This window comes from Toxotes jaculatrix, chromosome 17 (assembly GCF_017976425.1).
Source record: "Toxotes jaculatrix isolate fToxJac2 chromosome 17, fToxJac2.pri, whole genome shotgun sequence".
In the NCBI taxonomy this organism is placed as follows: Eukaryota; Metazoa; Chordata; class Actinopteri; family Toxotidae; genus Toxotes; species Toxotes jaculatrix.
The window spans coordinates 7,185,487-7,205,932 of record NC_054410.1 but is presented as its reverse complement, the minus strand read 5'-3'; the positions used below and the strand labels follow the sequence as shown (position 1 = coordinate 7,205,932).

Sequence of the window (20,446 nt, the reverse complement as noted above, 5' to 3'; positions counted from 1 at the left end):
AAACTATGGATCCAGAAAAACAATTTCCCTGACTCGCCTCTGCTAAAAAAAAAAACAAACCCCCCCCCCCAATTACAGAAATTACTGGGGTGTGAACATTGTAATTTGGACCAAATAAAATCCATTTCCCAATTTGTGAGGAATGACACTGCTTGGAGAGGACGAAACAGAAGAAACGGAAATAAATCTCAAAGTTTAAAGTCAGACACAAAGACACTATTTTCAGTTCATCAGGTTCCAGTTTTACTGTTGCATCATTAAGAGATGATAAATTAAGACATATCAAAAGACAGAAGTCATTCAGTTAAACAAAGAGCTTGAGAACCTTCCCAACAGCTCAAACAGACTTTAAATTCTGCTTAGCACATGTGAGAATAAGGCTTGTAAGACCAATGCAGACACCAATGACATGTAAATGTTCCAGTTTTGATTAGCAAAGTTAGAAAATGCTGCTTATGGACACATTTCAAAGCAAACTCCTTTTAAAACTGTATTGGTATCAGCCTCAGTTTTCTGTCACAAATGGCTCAATCAGTCGTAATATTGAGTACACCGCGCGTGGTGCAGAAACCTGCAGGTTCACAATCATAAGTTTTACTATCAACATATTTCTTTCCACTTAATTTGTCACACTGCAACAACGAAAATAAGATCTCACAAAAAGGTCACAGTTTCACTGATTGTCATAACAGTACCAATGACAGTAAAGCGATGTGGATGCACAAACAAGATATTTAATTTAAGGACTGTGAAGCTTCAGTTCACCTCATGATAGGGAGGTCGATCATCATCATTTGTCACGGAAGGGGGAGGACAAACCAAAGGCAAAACGACAAACACACACAAATACTCCCTCAGTCACTCTTTCAACTACCCACACACACACACACACACACACACACACCCACACACACACACACACACACACACACACACACACACACACACACACACACACACACACACACACACACACACAAAGCCTTCCCATGTTTCTCACTGGTCCTTCTCATGGCTGAGGGCCCGGTTAACAGCTGATGAAACAAAGAAAGAAAGAAAGAAAAACACTACATTTTGTGGAAAAGTAAAAAAAAAAAAAAAAGATATAAATACAACTGATTATTGTATTTGGGAATATATTTTTACAATTTGAAACTGGGAGGTCGTGCACGTTTGTCCGCTGTGAGGATGCAACACTGCAGCACATACAGTATGTGAATGTGGTTATACTTGCATGTATACTGTGTGTGTCTCACCCTCCTTTGTGGCAGCCTCAGTTATGTTCCTAGCCTTGGCGCTCAGATCGCTGACGACATTGTCCATGGCAGCCTGGTGTTTCAAGAAAAATGGCCGGATCACACGCTTGTACAAGATGTCAGAACCGTTCCACGTCACCGGAGCCATACACCATATCAGGAACAAACACTGAAGAAAGAGGAGATAGCAGGTTTTATGTTGCTGGAACTTCCTAGACGAAGTAACTAAACTGGTTCTGTATTTTAAGAGATAAAAAACTGCTTACCTTTAGGTTTCAACAAACAAACAAACGATCTGACATAGTCACAGTGAATTTTTCAATTTAGCTCCTCCATTTCCTTTGTGCAATGCATTGTGGGACAAGTGTTCATGAACAGGTCACTTAAAAATCAAATTTAGTTTTGGTTTTAGTCGGAATATACTGACACTTTTGAGTATACTATCATTTTCAATCAAAACCTGGTAGGCATTGTGTACTGTGGGGCAAAATAATGAAAGAGATTTCTAAATGTTTTGACATTACACAAACTGTCCACAAGAGTGGGCTATTGGCAAGCTATGACATAGAAAGGCCTATAGACATCAACCCTTGTGATTCAACCAACACAGTGTCTGCGGTTTCACAGTGAAAGCAACTGGCTTAGGTCTGTTGCCAACTCACTTCATAAAAGAGACGACTGAGAGTGAATATAGTACAACAGAAAGAAAAAAATGGTGCCAAATATCACAAAAACAAAAACACCCTACAAACCAAAAGGTCAGCCTACCTTGCCAGCATAGTAAAAGGGGAACCAGAAGAGGAAGATGTCAGAGAAGGCCTCGACGATGCTGAAGAGCCCATAAACAACCCAGTAGGTCAACCACTGTGTGTCGTCATCCTTAACATTGCTCTCGATGGCCTTAATCCTGAATGGACAGGACAGGTTTGATTCAGGAGACTGATGAGGTTGTAACATCAACAGTACATAAAAATAAAAACCTGACCGTATCTAAAGGTACGCTCTGGATTTTTTGACAACGAGCAGTACTGCTCAGCAAAGTTTTAATGAAAGCACTGGCACAATTCGTTCAAGGATGCTCGTGTATGCCAAGGTTACGGGGCTGACATGACACACACCTTATCAGAAGCCTGTGGCAGTAATGTGTTTAAAAGGCAACAATGAGCCCATAAATGAGGGGGAAAGACAAATGAACAATGTAATAAAAAAAACAAACAAAAAAAAACTGTAAATCTAAATCAGTAATCAGTACTGTAAATTTTGTGAAGCAGTAAATCTACTCAACATTTTTGTTAGGGCCGAAGGATATTCACAGTATGATTTGGTGAGTGACACTCAATGTTTGCTTGTTTGTTTACAGTAAAAACTCCTCAGGGCACCTTTATGCAGTACGTAAAGGATAGCACTGAGAGTTAGTAGTCAGTGTAATCACTGCTTCTCTGTGTTGTAATGTGATCCCTTCCTTGAACAACTCCAATGCAAGCAATAAAATCCACAGTCCTAAGTAATCAGAGTTAGCCAAATAAAGTGGGTATTTTCCAACGTTGGAGTCTTTCTGGAACAAAATTCTCTTTTTTTAATTTCTCTGATAGAGCTTCTTTAATGAAATGCAGTGGAGTGGTAGTAACAACAAAAAAAGACTTTCACTTCATTAATAAAAAAGAAATCAGAGACTATCCTTTTCTCATTTGTCTAACTTATACTACGAAAAACAATGAAAGAAAAACATGAAAGAACAATCAATAAAGTACAGAAATTAAAATGACTATTCTTTTATTAGTTGCAATTCTAAAGGCAAAATGGACAGTACACATTTTGACATGCTGCAGCAGGAAAAGCACGGCTGTAATCAATGACATTTAATAATTAATAATGGCTGCATTCCATTAATATGTGTCAGTTCCAAAGCTCTGGTATCGTGCATACTGGCTGACTGGACAGAGCTATAGTTATTTTTAAATTTACTTGTGCTTTTCCTGCAACAAATCAAAATGTTTGCAAGCTGGTGCTGAATTTTGTATTAAAATATGCATTCACAAAGTAAAAAACAAAAAAACAAAAAAAGGACTTCAGTTTATAACCATTTACATATTTAAATGCACAGATTTTCTACATACTCTACGGTTTTGGTATTTATTGGAATAACGCTTCACTTCATACATACGAGAAATATGCTGGATAGATAAAGCCAATCAGGTTGCAGAGCAGTGAGGCTCCATATCCAAACAGAAGATACAGCCCGAGAAAACTCAGAGCACCTGCAGAGGGAGAAAGATGAGAAGTAACACTGAGGTGAGAGCAGAAGGCGGGACAGGAAGGGGGGGCTGGTCAGGCTATCCGGTTACCTGACAAACACGTCTAATGTCAAGCGACATTTAGCAGAGTGTGTGTGTTAGCAGGATGTCAGGACTGCACAGTACCAGGATTAGGAGGAGCACTAAACACAAGTTAAACACTGATATTCAAATCCCACAGTGGAAGAGCTGACTTTAAATACACCTCAGAGCTCACACAGTCATGTGGCCAATACACCTCATGTATGTGAAAGATTCCACAAATGCCAATCTAAATAGATGCTGACAGAGAATTTTAGCATTAGAAACAGGGGTACCTAATGAAGCTGTCACTGAAGTGACGTAGAGGTGAAAATAAGGTTTTTTAATGCATAAGCTCATCAACAGAATAATTTCAGTCTTTTTTTTTCCACGCAAAAATGCCAAATATTTGCTGCTTCCATTTCTCAAATGTGAGGATTTGATTCTTTGTCATATATGACATTAAACTAAATATCATGGGATTTGGGCTTGGAAAAAATAAGCAATCTGAAGATTTAAACTTAGGCTCTAGGGAGTTAGGATAGGTTTTTTTTTTTTTTTTAACTATTTCACATAATGGCTGCAGGGCACACGCATACGCCGATAAAATCTGCAGGACAATCAGCTCTGTGTGAACTATGTGTTGCTTACTCCCAACAACAGCACTTTGGCTTCATTGCTTACTTTAACCCCTGAGAGGGATATAAACAGCCTGTTTATTGGATGGCACTGAGAAGCTGACTTCACATAAAAATTCACTGCAATCTGACCAGCCATTTTAGCCTATTTCGTAAAGTAGTAACTGATTTCTCATTGAAAATGCAAGGTTCTTCTTAACTCTCAGTGATATTTGACATTTTCTTCAAAACACTCCCACCTGTAAAACAATTTCAGATCCCTGATCTTTCCCAGAGTCATCATGTCTGTGGGAACAACATTTTCATGCAAACCCGGAAATGGGTTTAGGTTAATACAGAAGATGAGAAATGACTGTATCACCCTTAAGCAGCTGTAGACACCAGATAATGCCAAATATTATTCAAATTTATGCAAAACTCAACTTCTGATATATAATTCAACTGCCATGAATGCCATAAAAATAATGAATGAATGAATGAATAAAGAATTCAAAGCATTAAAAGTCTTGGATACTGTTTCAGCCATTGTCTGCTCTTTACATCTCATTTGTTTGTCCCAGTTCATATACAAATATCCCTGCAGTTCCCAGTCTCTTTGATGAAGGAAACCGGAAGAACTGGTTGAAAAGGAAGACACCAAAGAGTCAACTGCTGACATGAGCTGACACTGGAGTGTGCACAGAATAAGGAAATCATAAACTGACGCTTTTAATTAGTCAGTGATGGTTATCAAAAAGCTAACTGCAGGATCTCTTCTTCTGTCACAAACATCTCCAAACCCGCATACCATCTGGCCCTGTGCTGTGAGTAAGCAGCTCCCGCACTGCTCTATGAAAACAAACAATGAATGCATCCATGCGACGTGCTGCAGATTGTACAGCCTAAAACGAAAACATATGTCTTTCTTGTGGAAAAACTGAAACCATAAAAGCCATTATACAGTTGTGTAATCCTGTAATGTACCTTATGACTCAAACTATTCATTACTGAGTTGCATGACTTGTAATTTAGCCACAAATCCAGTTCCTCATAACATCAAATTACCACAAAAAAAAAAAAAAAAAACCTAGTGTTAAATGTACAGTGGGTGACGGGCTGCTTCAAAAACGTCAAGTTAACAAACAACAGCCACTCACTCAGTGAGTTTGGCTGCGCACACGGTAGAGATGAGACCTCTCTACTCCAGTCAGCACATAAGTCTTTACACCTCTGGGTGTTACAAGGGTCAGCATGAATTTGAGACGTTCCTCGGCTAAACAGAGGACAGACACACAACTTTGTAACTGTGCTCAACTGACATGCCTGGATGAAGGCAAAGTACAACCGGATTTTATCGTGAGCCATCAGGGAAGAATTTCTTGTGTGCAACCCATTATCAGTGCACACGTTTGTGACAAGCCTTCAGTGCGGTCAAAGTACCAAACGAATGGCTGTAGTTGTCTCACTAACAAGCTAACAACACAGTTCTGCAAGCAGGACAGGCCACGGTGTAATTTGGCTGCTCTGTCTGGTTCTAACTTCTGCTAACTGAAGGGCAGAGATGAGTCAACTGGTATTTACATACAATCCACAATATTTGTTTTGCAAGCCAGTCTGGTGATGTGCGTGGGACAAAAAAAAAACATACAAAAAATTGAGGTATTTAAATGCAGATCTGACAGAGCTTCAAGACAGACACCAACTGAATCTGAAAAATTCACATTTTGTGATCATATATATAATTCTGAGAGGGAAACAGTGGCTAAAATAGACCCTGAAATGATCTGGACGATGCCATTTTTACTCAATACTTCATTAGGGCTGACGATGGTTAGACCCCAGGTCAATAAATCACCTGGACTCATATATATGCCGTAATTAGCCTACTGAAGATACATCTGTACTGTAGGAAATGTCAGCTGATAAGAAACAAGAAATTACAGTTCAGAAACATTTCATGTTAGTAATGTTTAAAAAAAAATGGGTATCTGTTGATATGTTATTAGATTTTTTTTTCCAACTTTCAAGTACTGACATGAGCCTCCAAACTTTAATACCCGTCGGGTTATAATGTTCCAGTTACATCTATGAAGTTATTAATTGGTACATCTGATGCGAGCTGAAAATAGCAAAAACCTTCAGGCTTATTTGCAAACATGCATGTGATCCAGATCTGATATAGTGCAACTAAATACAGACAAAGGATTTCACATGCAGCATGCAACACCCATAGACATTGACATGTGTGACGTTAACATCAGTGGTTTAAATGCATACTTGTGTTTCGCTGTCAATAAAGATCAATTCTGAGTAAAGACAGTGGGTCTGAATGTAGGCCGCCCTGGCTAACACGCTTCCTGTGGCTGAGTGGCATCGCAGGCGAAATGTTGCTTACATAGCCGGAGGTGTTTGGCCTTTATTGACTTATACTGTGCACACTGACAAGAGAGCAGTGTGAAAACACAACCCCTAAAAGCTAACGGTGAGAGTGGCCTCTAGTTGAATAACCAGTCATCCTAGAATCTCCTTCCCATCTGTGCCTACCACTGGATATTTCAGGACAAGATAAAAATACCCCTAGTGGTGGTGGTGGTGATGGCCCTGGGATATCGGAGGCAGTTCATTCACCAGCAATATTTTTTTTTAAATAGAAGTGTGCAAGGCAGATTATATACCAGCTCTAATCTTGTAATGTAGCACAAAGGTCTTGAGCTGGATGCACTTTGGTATTCGGGGCCAGCAAAACAGTGGCACAGGATATGAAACCAGACGGCAAAGTCAAGTACTCATGCAACAGCGTGGCCACAAACGCCTGCCGTCTGCCGTTGGCAGTTCGAGTGGCAACTTTTCAGCCAAACGGACTAACGGTTGGATTTGCGGCTTGAATAACGTGGGTTGTTTTCAACCCCAAACGAGCAGCATGTTTAAAGTACATTCAAGCATTTCGTTTTACTTTTCACCGAGCAGGTTAACGTACCCAAGGTGATATACTCCCGCTTCACTCCCGTTTTTTCCTCCAGCGCTGCCAGCTGATCTGTGACAAAGTTCTTCTCATGGAGCAGAGTCACGAAGCGCTCCTTCAACTGACTCATGTTTTCGGGCTATCCTGAGCCTGTGGTCGACACAAAACGCACCAAAAAAAAATTAAAACAAAGCAAATGTTATGCGTGTCGACGCTTTAGGTTTTTATGATAAAACAAGGCGCTACTTCACTAACCTTGGTTTGTTAATATGCCCGAAAACTTGCGGCCGAGCGGCTGAGTAGCTGACTACGGCGTCTTGCAGGGACAGTTGGGGGGGAGGGGTTTGAAACCGCCCGCTGACCAATCACAGAGCTCCGGTGTGTAACGTTCACAGCCGCAGGTGACCATAAAACAGGTTTATCCTGTGGACTGAGAGTTTACTACATACATAAAATTAAAAAGTTCTCCTTGTCCCCCGTGATTGATATGTCATTCTACACGACATGATTAAATTGTTAATGGATCGATGTGCAGGCACATCGAGATGTGACGAGGGGCTTTTTTGTAAACTAAAACGGGAGGGAATTACTGGTAACCGGAGTAAAAAGCACAATGTTTGCATCTGAAATGTTGTGGAGCTGAAGTAAAAAGTAGAAATACATAGATTACTCAAATACAAGTACTTTAAAATAAAAAACATTTTTAGTAGTTTAACATGGAAGTGTTTCTTTGATAGTGACGCAAAAAACTACTGGATTTGTGAAACGTGACAGGGGCTTTTTTATTGTAAACCTGAAACGGAGAGAATTACAGGTTTAAAAGGGGAAAAAAAGTTAAATGGGACCAATATTTTATGTGTGCACTTGTAATCCAAAAAACAAGTAGTAATTATAAAAGTCAGTTAAATGTAGTGGAGTAAAAATTACAATGTTTGCATCTGAAATGTTGAGGAGCTGAAGTAAAAAGTAGAAATGTACTTAGGAACAACACTTGAATGAACAGTATTAAAGTGCAAATACAATGGACTTGTTTGTTTGCTTCAGTATACCAAAGTATTATCTGACCTGCATGTTTGAGATGTTCTAACAAAAATAAAGCTGAAGTAGACAAAGGGAACTGATTCTCTGGGCAAATGTTCAGTCTCTATACTAGTTAATTTTATTTCTGTTTACACAAAGTTAAACAAGCTATAAGTCTTAATGTTATGTCAATTAATATTCAGAATGTTCAGAACTTCTAGAAAATGGTTCAGTTCTGTCCTTTAATGTCACAAGCAGCATTCCGGAACCGTCTCCTCCAAAATTCAAGACTTCAAGACCAAAGAAAAAAATTGTTTTTTAGCAACAGAAACATGATATCTGCAAAAAAATCAATGACTTATCTCTCTTGTTGGCATAAAATGTGGAAGTTGGAACTTCCTCTGACTACTTCCAACAGTGCATTGATGAGAGTTTATTTAAGTATTCAGACATTCTTGGGCGTTCTGCTAAGTTTAAATTCTTGGCTTTGGCACCATGTTGAACTACCTAGTTAGACTGAATAGTTTTAATTAATTTCAATGAATCAATGAATGATTTGTGTTTGTCTGCAGGATGCAGCGGTCAGGTGACTGTGACTCAGCCTCCAGTCGTGACATCTACTCCAGGATCCACTGTCACTCTGACCTGTAAAACCAGCCCTGCTGTTCATTCTAACTGTGGTAATGATGGCCAATGTATGTTCTGGTACCAACAGAAATCTGGAGAACCTTCAAAGCTCCTAATAAGACATGTGAGCACACGTCATACAGGAACACCAGCTCGGTTCAGTGGCAGTGGAAGCGGCTCTGACTTCACTTTGACCATCAGTGGAGTTCAGACTGAAGATGCAGCAGTTTACTACTGTAAGAGTATACATGTAATAAACAGAGATACTGTATATTAACAATACTCCTACCTGTGCAGTTAATATAAGAGCATTCCTCTACATTCCTCTACAGTGCATGTGTACAAGGCACAACCCCAACCCAGGGGGCTTGGCTGGGTGGGTGTGTGGCCTCCTGCCACCTCCCATCCTGCACCACCCCGGTCTTCCAGTGTCCAATGTTTGTGCTCTTTTGCCCATCTCAGTCTTTTCTTTTTATTGGCCAGTCTGAGATATGGCTTTTTCTTGGCAATTCTGCCATGAAGTCCAGTATCCTGAACTCACCTCTTCACTGCTGATGCTGACACTGGTGTTTGACGGGTACTATTGAATTCAGCTGCCAGTTGAGAACCTGTGAGGCGTCTTTGTCTTAAACTACTCAGATATTTGTCTTCTTTCAAAGTTGTGCATCGGGGCATCCCACTCCCTTTTCTGTCCTTGTTAGAACCAGTTTGTGCTGCTCTCTGAAGGTAGTAGTTAACAGCATGGTATGAGAATTTAAGTTTCCTTGCAATTTCTCACATTGAATAGCCTTCCTTTCTAAACTCAACAATGGACTGGACTGAAAGTTCTTTCTTTCTGGCCATTTTGAGCCTATAAATAAACAAACTGCTGATGCTTCAGATACTGAACTAACCTAAAGAATGCCATGCACTCTTTTCTTGCTCCCTTATTAGTACAACCGTTTTCAGGTGTGCAACACAATTGCAAAAAGGTTTTTTTTTTTTTTAATCAATTAGCCTTATAAAGTGATTAGCAGCCATACCAGGAGATTGATACAGAGGTCTGACAGTTACTGATAATAGGACTCTATGCAAAAATGTAGATCTTTCTTTAAAAATCATCTGATTTTAATTTTTTCTGAAATGGATAAACAGAGAGATCTATCTACAGAGTTCAGTGTGGCCTCCGGGCCACCTCCCGTCATGCACCACCCCGGTGCATGTGTAAAGGCACAGCCCCGACCCAGAATCTGTCCTTTTTGCGCTATTTGTTGATCTTGCTGCGTGCATTGTTCAAGACGAGGATTAAATGTTATTGGATTGGTGACAGGTGACGTAGGCACAGACACTGTGGGACGGGAGAGATTCAAGTTTGGATCTGTTCCCAGGTCAGCTGTGACGTCTGCAGACGTAGGGCGACTTCAGAATTAACAAGGCATGCAAACATTGCATAAGAATAGACAGCTAGGACAGCTGATAACAATGGCATGCTGGGATTTCTGTTACAAGCTTTTATTGGTTGCTTTTAGCCAACTGTTTTGTTTTTGTTTTAAAACAGTGCTCATTCCTCATTTAGATTGTTATATACAGTCATATATAAATAGATCTGATTCCACCTTTTAGAGATTTAATAATACCGGAATCACAGTAAAAGTGAACAGTTTATACCATGTTCACATGGCAGTGATCATTTGTCTCAGCTGGAGCAGAGTGCAAACACATTCCCCTCAGTTTTAAGCTCACGCTGACACCCGCAGGTTCATCTGAGGCTGGATCTCTGGGCCAGCCTAACATCATGGTCTCACCTTTGGCCTGTGCCCCCTGGCAATCCTGCACACAGAGTTCAGTTCTTTCGCTCCCACTCAGTGAAATCAAAGTCCAAGGTCACTGTTTGTCCCCAGGAAGCAATAATAGGACACTGATCATTTATGCAATAACAGTCTGATTAGATGTCATGTTACACTTATTAACACAGCACACTTGTTTATAGTTCTTTTTATTTGCGTTCCATAACTGTCCATCGGCTGTACTGCTCATCCTGTGAGGGTTGCCAGGGGACAAGAGCTGATTGGAGGATGTAGGTCCAAAAAGTTTTGTTGAAAATAACTTTTTCCTCAAAGTGCAAGCAACCGTTTTATGAATGGGATGACTTGGAGGCAGGAAGTAATAATTCATAATGAGCTATGAATGGAGGAGCTAATCAGTGCTGAGGACTTGTCTTCAGCTCCTTTAATAAGCCTGAGTGACTGGGAAGAAGCTTCTCTTACCATGGGATAGGGATAATCCTTTTAGGCAACGCTTTACCAGGAATCAGTCAGTCAACACTTCCTCTCTCAGACTCAATGAGCTCCTCAGTGTGAGACAGGACCCACATTTGATCAGGTTCGCTGTCTTGTGGGATACATACTGACCTACCACACTCACAAAGAGATCCGGATCTCTGTAGTCACTCAGGGGGGTGGGGGGGCCTGCTGGGATACGGACCGAGCCTGAATCAGGATGGAGTGGTTGAAGAAACCGTTGAAGGGTTTGGTCTCTGTGAAAATCAGGGAGTACGTGAAGGACTACTGCAAGAGGAACGGCCTTCTGACGCTCTCGGTCTTTGCTGTGGTGACGGGCTGTGTGCTTGGATTTGTCCTTAGGTCGCTCAACCTGTCCACACAGGTATGGATGAATGGATGGAAGTAGAATATTGAGAAATTAAAACAACATTCAAGATGGGAAGCAACAGCCAGTCTGTCCTGTAAAAGTGAGAGTGGAAGCAGTGAGAAGCAGAAAATCAGGGAACCAATGGTGTCAGAGGAAGTGAATAAATCAGCTATGAAAAATATTTTTACATTAGCACAGGGTCAAAAGAGTGCTTGTATGTGGACGGCGTTGTCTAAAATGTTAAACCCACAGAGAATTATTACCCAACTGTAGTTCCCCTCAGTTTTATTGTGTTCTGTAGCATCTGTTAACTCATTGTTTTGGTTTGAGTCCCACAGCTTTAAAATGTAGAAATGTTTGTCTGGGTGAAGGTCAGGGGAACTCCTGATATTATGTTGTAAGATGCTCTAAATGGACAGCGTGGCTTACGTATTTTGGCAGAGACTGAATCAGTGATTAGAGTGCACTGCAGTGTGTGCAAAGTAGCCTTTGTGCTGGCAGCAGCCCATGAAACATGCAGCATCCTCATCTGCTGAGCAAAGAAAGAAACTGTGAAACACAAACAGCAAATTGCAGCAAAGGGCCACATTCACAACTACCGCGACCATTCAAAGCAGTTGTTTGATCTGTCAGTTGGGAATGTCAGTGTCTTTACTGTGTTAAATCTAATGTTAATCAGAAATTAGCTACATGTGATTTATAAAACACCAAAAAGGTGACATTTTGATGTGGATCTCCTTCATTTGATCTTAAACAACTTGCATAAACAGTGTAGTGCAATTTACTAAACAAAAGCAGTCAATTCACACTCAAAGTTGAATTTAAACAGGAAAAAAAAATCAACAGAGTGCATGAGAATGGTAAATCAGTTTGCAAAACACATGCACATCTTTCTTGTCCAGGTGCTGACTCCAAAATGATCAAAATCATGAACATAAAGGGAGCGTTTTACAGTGTTGCAAGTCTTTGGGAGGCATAAAACAGGCACGAATATTCTCAGCATGTATCAGTGAAACGTATTTTTGCTCTGCTATACTGTACTGAAAGTGTCTCACACACAGTATTTCTAATTGTGGGATGTTACCTGGTGCTTAGAGTATGATGCTAAACAGTGGAAAGTTAAGTTATTTTAAATGTAGAAATAAGGTTTGCTGCAGGTGTTTTTTTTTCTCTCACATAGGCCAAGATTTATTTCTCCTTCCCTGGAGAGCTGCTGATGAGGATGTTAAAGATGTTGATTCTGCCGCTTATCACCTCCAGGTAAGCAGAGTTCTTCCCAACTGTAAACACATGCTGTGTTTTGAAGCTGATATATCACACCTGTCATCTTTTATCTTTACCTGGTCAGAGAAGATCTATGAAATCTGTCACTCCTCTGATACACCAACTTTCTGATATTAAAACTGTAGGATCAACCACACAATCCTTGACATAAGTAAGGGATGTTTTGCACCTGTTTTTCCCATCACCTGCAACTCTAGATGAAAAGTTTGTACTTGCATGGCTTAATGCAAACTCTGTTCAACAAACAAGTAAGAGCTGGGTCTTCAATTTAGCATGTGAAGGGTGTTTTTAAAAAAATAATATTTGTATAATACTCATAAAAATCATTCCTAAAGAAGAAATATGAGCATAAAGTTTTCCCATGTAACCTATTTGTAGCAAAAAGAAATATTCACACAAGATGCTTGGACTTGGAATCTGGTCTGGGAAAAAAACTGTTCCACATCATTCCCTCCTCTTTGTACCAGTGTCTTCAGTTAAATGTAATTAACCTGTTGATCCTAACAATAGAAAAACATCTAAATTGTGAATGAAGAACAGCTTTAATGAACAATCATCAGCTCATAGTTTTGGGACTACACTGAAACGAAATGATAGTTGATTTGAAAGTAAACATATCATAGTTCAAACAAGAGTTAAAGTTATCAGTACTCATCACACATCTGCTGTTCTCCAATCCAGTCTTATGTCCGGTCTGTCATCCATGGACACAAAGGCAAGCGGTCGGCTAGGAGTCCTGACCATCACTTACTACCTGTGGACGACCTTCATTGCTGTCATCGTTGGCATCGTGCTGGTGCTCATCATTCACCCGGGAACGGGCTCAGAGAAGGATGGTCACCATGCAAGCTCAGGGCCTGTAATGACCTCTGCTGATGCTCTACTGGACCTCATCAGGTAAGCATCACACTCTGACAGAGTGAACACAGTAATAGCATCGCTGTCACTCAAACTGCATGAATGGGTGAAAAAAAACAAACTGCTTGTGGTGCTAAGTGACAACTCATACAAAAAAAAACAAAAAACAAAAATGGCATTTCATCAATTAGTTGTTGAGGAATTTCAGTCCGGATCAAAGTGGTAGACAAACTGTCACTTCCATTCCTAGTGCATGGATAAAAGCTACTAATACAGACTGTTTGCATTTCATAAGAGCAGCTTATAGGACTACACAGCATTTTGTCAAAGTAAACAAACAACCAAATTAGTCTTTCCTGGTAAACAGATTTTCTTCCATTTGTTGTGTGGGGATTTCGCATTAGAACAATAAGAAGAGACAGTGGCACACTTGCATTCTCTACTATTTTTAGACAAGATCTGATAACTGGAATACGTTTCCCACCTTCACTTCTTCTGTAAGGATGGAGAAAATCCCGTCCTGCTTTGGACTTTTCAGGAGATTCCATGTTTCTTATCTTATTAGTGTTGTTTTCCAGGATTAAGATCTTTTAACACCTGGGGAAAACCAGTACAGACTAAGTAAATCCAGTGCAGATCCAGTTCAGAACTTGTAAATTCCCTGTGCTTCCTCAGGAACAGGAAGCACCTTAAGCACAAAATCTCAACGGATGAGTTAGATCCTGGGAGCTGACATCATAAGCTTTTACAACATAACAATAGGAAGTCAGAAATAATGAGATGCTTGTCAGAACAATGTGCCTTGTTCTGACATTTTCCTTTGTTCTCACATTGAGTGAACTCCAGTGACTCCAAAAATTATGATAAAACAAATAAAATGGCAGCAAATTTGAGTCATATAACACAAGACAAAAGAAATCAGCATCTGAATGTATATCTGACATTACACTCTTTTGTCAGTGCTTGCAAGACACTTGCGCTGTCACTCCCACGCAGCAGGTCAGCTAAGAATAGGGAGACACTTAATTGTGATCTGTTAAGCTTGTGCTTTCTCAGAAGGTCCTTGTGCAGCGTTACACTCTGTAAGATCGAGCCCACTGTCTGGTGTGTGTGCTCAGGCTTACTGCAAGGCCATTCATGTCAGAGATCCACTAATACCTTCTTCTTAAACCTGATTAATTTTAGAGAGCTGCAGCCAGTGTGTATCTGTTGCTGTAAGCCAAAGGTCAGGTGTACGTTTCAGTCCTCTTACGTGTTTGACAAGATTGCTGCCTGGGTTTGGTGTCATTGACGTATGCTGTATAAATACAGTCCCAGTACAGGATACTGGCTGTACCATCATCTACCAAAATCCACTGCTGTTTCTGAGGTCAACAATGACCTTTAAGACTCACAATAAAACACATACATAAGTACAAATACCATACTGTTTCACTACAGACATGATCTGATATACCTTGTTTGTCTGTATACTGTCTTCTTATAGGAATATGATCCCATCAAATCTGATTGAAGCAACTTTCCAGCAGGTGAGTGGACAACAGGACATAACTCACAGTGGATTGTAAAATACTGCTCATTCATTCATTCAGTGTTCAACATCCACATATTAACAAATCTCTGTGGTTGTTCTCTTTCATTCCACTCCAGTACCGGACAGACTTGGTACCAATTGTGCAAAACTCTAATGTAAAAGAGTCACAGGCCAACTATGTGTACGTCATGCCCGACTACCACAACCCTCAGCTGGGTCACCCAGTTTTCCTGGAGATCACCCCTGCACCTGACATTAAGTATAAGATCGTCCCTAGTACGAGCAAGGGCATGAACGTCCTGGGGATTGTCATCTTCTCAGCCACCATGGGTAAGACCATCACACAGCTCATTATATCACAGAAAACACTGCAAAACTCTAACCTTAGAATAAATACATCTAAAGGGTCATGGGAGGGTTAATGAGAGGGGAAGCTATACAAATCTTTTCTTTCTTTTGCTTTTTTGTGAATTTTACCTCATTAAATTGTTATTACTGGTAATAACTTACTGTTAATGTATTACTAACAATGTTAATTTCAGAGATGATAAACATCTAGAGGGAGTTTTCCCTGGCTAGAAATGCAAAAGTTTCTCTTATTAACGGCTTATGTCTGATCTGTAATTAGTAAATGATTTATTAACCATTAACCAAGTAAACATTTACGAACCCTGTCTCAGAGGTAAGAAAGTGGTACCGTAATTACTATCTACAAACACACGTGTCAATGTACTGTTTGTTCTCAGGTCTGCTGCTGGGGAAGATGGGACAACGTGGAGCACCGTTGGTCAATGTGTGCCAGTGCATCAATGAGTGCGTCATGAAGATCATTAATGCAGCTATGTGGTAAGGCTGCACTCTCTCTCTCTCTCTCTCTCTCTCTCTCACACACACACACACACTCTCAAGAATACACTGTCACGCACATATGTCCAAAAAAAGACTGACTACACACTGTTCACACAGCTGAGTCGGATTATATCTAAAAATAAATGTCACACAGCAACTCAGGGGAGAGTCACTCGTGGCATCTGAGGAGTCCTTACTGCTTCTCACTGGAGTTAACTCACAGATTATATTGTGTGAATGGAGCAATGAGGCATTTTCATAAATAAGATTAGTGTTAAATAATAATATATACAAATAAACATTGTTGGGGTGGTGGATAGTATCATACAGTGAATGGCTAAAAGCATGCCGACACCTGAGAAAACACTGGGGCCACCTGAACATTACACATACATGTGATTTTTGAAAATCTCATTCCAAAATTGAATTTGCTAATTTAACAGCCTCCACGCTTCTATATCCTGGCTTTAGGGATTTGCTGCTTTTCAGCCACAAGAGCATTAGTGAGGTTGACCATTAAAGTTGGGTGATAAGGCCTGGCTCGCAGTCGGAGTCCTAAGTAATCCCAAAGGTGTTTGGATGGGGTTGAGGTCAGGCCAATCAAATTCTTCCACACCAGACTCCTAAAACCATGTCTTACCATTCCACCATTACCTGGTGTTGTGTGCAGGAGTATTGTTAAAGGTTCCCTGTGGAGTTTTAAGTTTATTTACATTCAGTCTTTCTCGTCAAAACACATTGTGTGTGTCCATTGGGCATAACAAACTAGGGACAGACTAGGGCAAGGACTTGGACCCAAACGCACGACCCACAGACGAAATCAAAATAATAGTTTTATTCTTGCAAAGTATCAAATAATAACCACCCAAACAGGGAAGAAGGCAATGAAACAAAAGTACAAAACGTCAACACAAAATCACTCTATCGAGGAAAAATACTAGACTATGAAATAAACCAAACAAAGAGGCAACAAAACAAGACAAAAGATAGAAAGAACAAACTATGAACAAGACCTGACGAGATGAGGGATTTGCTAGTTCTACTGACATGAGACCGGACAAAAGACATGAGACAAGATGTAAGACCAGGGAAAAGAGACAAAACAAACTGACAAAGAACAAAGGGAGACGCAGACAATATATACACTCGGTAATGGGGAACAGGTGACACCAATTAGGGCAGGGCAGACAATCACAGATGGCGGGAAACAAGACAAAGACAGGAAGTGGAACAAGACAAGATACACAAGGGGCCATGACTTCAAAATAAAACAGGAACTATGAACAGAACTTAAGAAACTAAACAAGAGTCCAAAAGAGTTCACAACATCATAAGACGGTTCTGAAAACAGCCCCCTTAGGGGCTAGTCATGACACAAACATGCTGAGTGCATTCTTTAAAATATATAAAAACGCAGACGTCTTCTTCCTTGACTTTGTCAATGCGTTACTACATTTCTCACTGAAAAATATTGCTCTGTTGTACCACTACTGGTCAAATATTCCACAGGGTTACTTTAAGTTGAAACAAGAAAAAGCTTCTCCCCAAAATGTTGTCACGAAGTTTCAAGATTCAATCACATTCTCTCCTCTCTTCTCCTCTCCTCTCCTCTTTGCAGGTACTTCCCCTTTGGTATTGTGTTCCTTGTGGCTGGGAAGATTCTGGATATGCACGACCCAGCCCACTTGGGGGAGAAGCTGGGCATGTACTTCATCACGGTCCTGTCGGGTCTGTTTGTGCATGGCCTCATCCTGCTTCCTCTCTTCTACTTCTTCTTCACTCGCAAGAACCCCTTCCCTTATATCAGAGGGCTGCTGCAGGCCCTGGTCATTGCACTGGCCACGTCATCCAGGTGAGAGGAAACAGATCTTCTGATTATTTTTTTGTTCTTTATCCCAGCCATGTAGATGTAGTCCAGTCTGAGTCCACTGAGTACCTCCATCCACATCTTTTGCCTTTCTCCTCTGCAGCTCAGCCACTTTGCCAATCACCATGAAGTGTCTCCTGGAGAACTGCAGAGTGGACCGGCAGATCGCTCGCTTTGTGCTGCCAGTGGGAGCTACCATCAACATGGATGGGACAGCTCTGTATGAGGCAGTGGCGGCCATTTTTATTGCCCAGGTCAATGAGTATGATTTAGACTTTGGCCAGCTGGTCACCATTAGGTGAGAATAAACACTGAACTCATTATTGCCCCATTACAAGTTCTGTGTGTTGAAATGACTGGATTTTTCATCTCCAACATCGTGGCTCTTGTCCCATCAGTATAACGGCAACAGCAGCCAGCATCGGGGCAGCTGGGATACCTCAAGCCGGTCTGGTTACCATGGTGATTGTCCTGACTTCTGTGGGGTTACCACCTGCTGACATCTCACTGATTGTGGCCATTGACTGGGTTCTGTGAGTTCCACTATAACTTATTATACTACATCAGTAGGTCTTATGGTGGCTGTTGGGACAATGTGTGAATATATTTTTCCCATCTCATTCTCAGTGATCGCTTCCGGACGATGATCAATGTTCTTGGTGATGCCTTAGCTGCTGGGATAATGGCTCATGTGTGTAAGAAGGACTTCGAGAAAGCAGCCGCTGCTGCTGCAGCTGCCAACACCTCTACCACCACTGCTGCTGATCGCGGAGGTGGCCCCCAACGGGTGAGGAGGACAATTTCTATTTGTTCAAATAAATGTCAGCATGTTATCATGCTCAAAATGGCAAAGCTAACATGATGTTAAGCAGGTATAATGTTTACATCGCCTTTTTCCAGCTTTTCCAGGTTTTAAATAAATCATAGAATTTGGAATGTGGATTCAGTGCAGGTTAAAAAAAAAGCCAGAGCATTTTGGTCACTGTAGTTAATATTTGTGTAACCATGTTTTACTACTACATTATCTATGACCCCTTTGTATCATACTGGTTATTTTTTGTTCATTCATCAGTATGTGTGGAGGTACATACTTGTAAAAAAGGAAAATAAACAGGAAAAAGCTTCCTGGTGATTGTGATTGGATAAATAACCTATTGTGATCCATGTGAAACAGTGTTTACATTCACACATTTTAAATTGTAAATAGGATGTAATAAAAATGCTTCTGCTAATTATAGACATTTTAACTTACCATTTTCAGTTTTATTGCCATTTTATAAACGTTTTAGGCCATGTTTGCTCTAAGCCTTGGTTTATTTCTTTTTTTACATTTTTATGTAACTCTAGAAAACCCCAACCTTTCAGAACTACTTTCGCTGTCTTAACTAACTGTGCTGCTGTTTGCATCTCCCCTACAGAGAGACACAGTAATCTCCTTCGGTAATCAGAGCGTGGCACTGTCTGATGCTCCTTTGATCGCACACCGCTGCGATTATGTGTTTGAGGTGGATGGAGACAACGTGCTTGAGAGACCTGTGGCCTGCTACAACCTCTGCCAAGTCTGAGACTCTTCCACTGGATGGACAGCAAAGGATAATGCCTTCTACAGCACATTGATTTACCTTTCAGGATTAAATGGACTGTCAAAAAATCCAGTTGGATTTTTATGATAAATGAGACCAAAGATCGAGTATATTGTGGTGTCAGGGTTAAGCGGCTTAAATGGATTTTACCTGTGCCATGCTGAAAACGAAAACCTCCATTACTTGATACATACTGATTGTCTCTATTCAGTGTTGACTAGATGACAAGAGTTGTGAGGAAATGCATTAAGTTTCACATGTAACCTAAATTTCATTCAGACACTGTACACATGAAAATGTGTTGCAATGACATGCATCAGGTGGAGATTAGTATTTATCAGTTAGTGGTGAGAGTTAGATGTTCACAGTAGGCCTGTCCTAGGAAAGTCTGATTGTAGCTTTAGACTTAAGTCAGGGTTTTGAGTTGCCTTAACCTGATCTCAGCTTTGACAATAATGCTGAGAACCTGAAAGACTTAAAAACTAAACAGAAAGTGACAGACATGAAGCAAATTTTGTTGAGGTGAACTTTATCTACATCAGACAAGCTGTTTATGGATAGATATTAAAGCAACATTTACAAAAATATTTACATTAATGTAGTACGAAGAAGTTGCATTAAGATGATCGTTTGCGTTTTTATACGTATGCTTTTAATTTTGTGTTCATGTTTTTCTAATAAAAACCTGCTGCACTCCAAGTCCTGTTAATGAGTGGCTTTATTTTGAAACCAAATTCTGCAAAAATAGTTTGAAAATTTTTTAGAACCGATTTGTGCTTTAGATCAGTGTTTCCCAAACAGGGGTATCTCTTGCCTTTTACTGAGGTATTAGACGTTGACTGATTTTCTAGTATATTTACTATCACAATAACATAAAAAGTTATGGTGGGCTTAGAGTTCTGTCCCTGGCTTCTCCTGTCCACACATTGTTTGAATTGTTCCTAATGTTCAGGCCTGGGTCTTAAGAATTAAAAATGTGTCAGGAATCCAGCGCAGATACTCTGCAGTGACAAAAGTTTAAGTAACTCCTCAAAGCTATCCCATCT

The 20,446-nt window shown here is 40.4% G+C and overlaps 2 protein-coding genes and 1 gene segment (V, D, J or C); 2 read left to right on the top strand and 1 right to left on the bottom strand.

The window, feature by feature from the left end:
* Nucleotides 1–219: 219 nt before the first annotated feature.
* On the bottom strand, nt 220–7,535 carry zgc:101744 (uncharacterized protein LOC541409 homolog). Of its 3 annotated transcripts, none has more exons than XR_005896200.1 (6): nt 7,166–7,389; nt 3,421–3,514; nt 2,025–2,163; nt 1,257–1,425; nt 947–1,034; nt 220–904 (listed from the first exon to the last, which is right to left on the bottom strand). XR_005896200.1 is itself a non-coding variant. In XM_041060000.1 (6 exons), exons 2-6 carry the CDS (start codon nt 7,278–7,280, stop codon nt 997–999), a joined length of 555 nt encoding a protein of 184 aa, XP_040915934.1. In that variant the 5' UTR covers nt 7,281–7,300; nt 7,406–7,535; the 3' UTR covers nt 220–996. The 3 variants fall into 3 exon arrangements, 2 of the variants coding, with proteins under 2 accessions (XP_040915934.1, XP_040915935.1); XM_041060000.1 differs by adding an exon at nt 7,406–7,535 and having other exon boundaries at nt 220–1,034; nt 7,166–7,300; XM_041060001.1 differs by having other exon boundaries at nt 975–1,034; nt 7,166–7,390.
* Nucleotides 7,536–8,958: 1,423 nt separating this feature from the next.
* The window catches only part of LOC121196853, a 34,130-nt gene continuing 22,642 nt past the window's right edge, over nt 8,959–20,446 (top strand). The window contains 2 exon segments of the C gene segment in view: nt 8,959–9,058; nt 9,347–9,359. Coding sequence covers nt 9,352–9,359 — 8 coding nt within the window.
* Nucleotides 11,276–19,382, top strand: slc1a8b (solute carrier family 1 member 8b). The gene is made up of 11 exons (XM_041059991.1): nt 11,276–11,440; nt 12,606–12,685; nt 13,391–13,606; nt 15,054–15,096; nt 15,218–15,431; nt 15,848–15,947; nt 17,569–17,802; nt 17,921–18,115; nt 18,216–18,350; nt 18,445–18,604; nt 19,236–19,382. Exons 1-11 carry the CDS (start codon nt 11,276–11,278, stop codon nt 19,380–19,382), a joined length of 1,689 nt encoding a protein of 562 aa, XP_040915925.1.

Coding starts and splice junctions, on each gene's coding strand:
- zgc:101744 (XM_041060000.1), bottom strand. CDS start 7,280: ATGAGTCAGTTGAAGGAGCGCTTCGTGACTCTGCTCCATGAGAAGAAC. Junction 3,515..7,165: donor GCGGGAGTATATCACCTTGG/GTACGTTAACCT, acceptor CTCCCTCTGCAG/GTGCTCTGAGTTTTCTCGGG. Junction 2,164..3,420: donor ATCTATCCAGCATATTTCTC/GTATGTATGAAG, acceptor CTGTCCATTCAG/GATTAAGGCCATCGAGAGCA.
- slc1a8b (XM_041059991.1), top strand. CDS start 11,276: ATGGAGTGGTTGAAGAAACCGTTGAAGGGTTTGGTCTCTGTGAAAATC. Junction 11,441..12,605: donor CGCTCAACCTGTCCACACAG/GTATGGATGAAT, acceptor TCTCTCACATAG/GCCAAGATTTATTTCTCCTT. Junction 13,607..15,053: donor GCTCTACTGGACCTCATCAG/GTAAGCATCACA, acceptor GTCTTCTTATAG/GAATATGATCCCATCAAATC.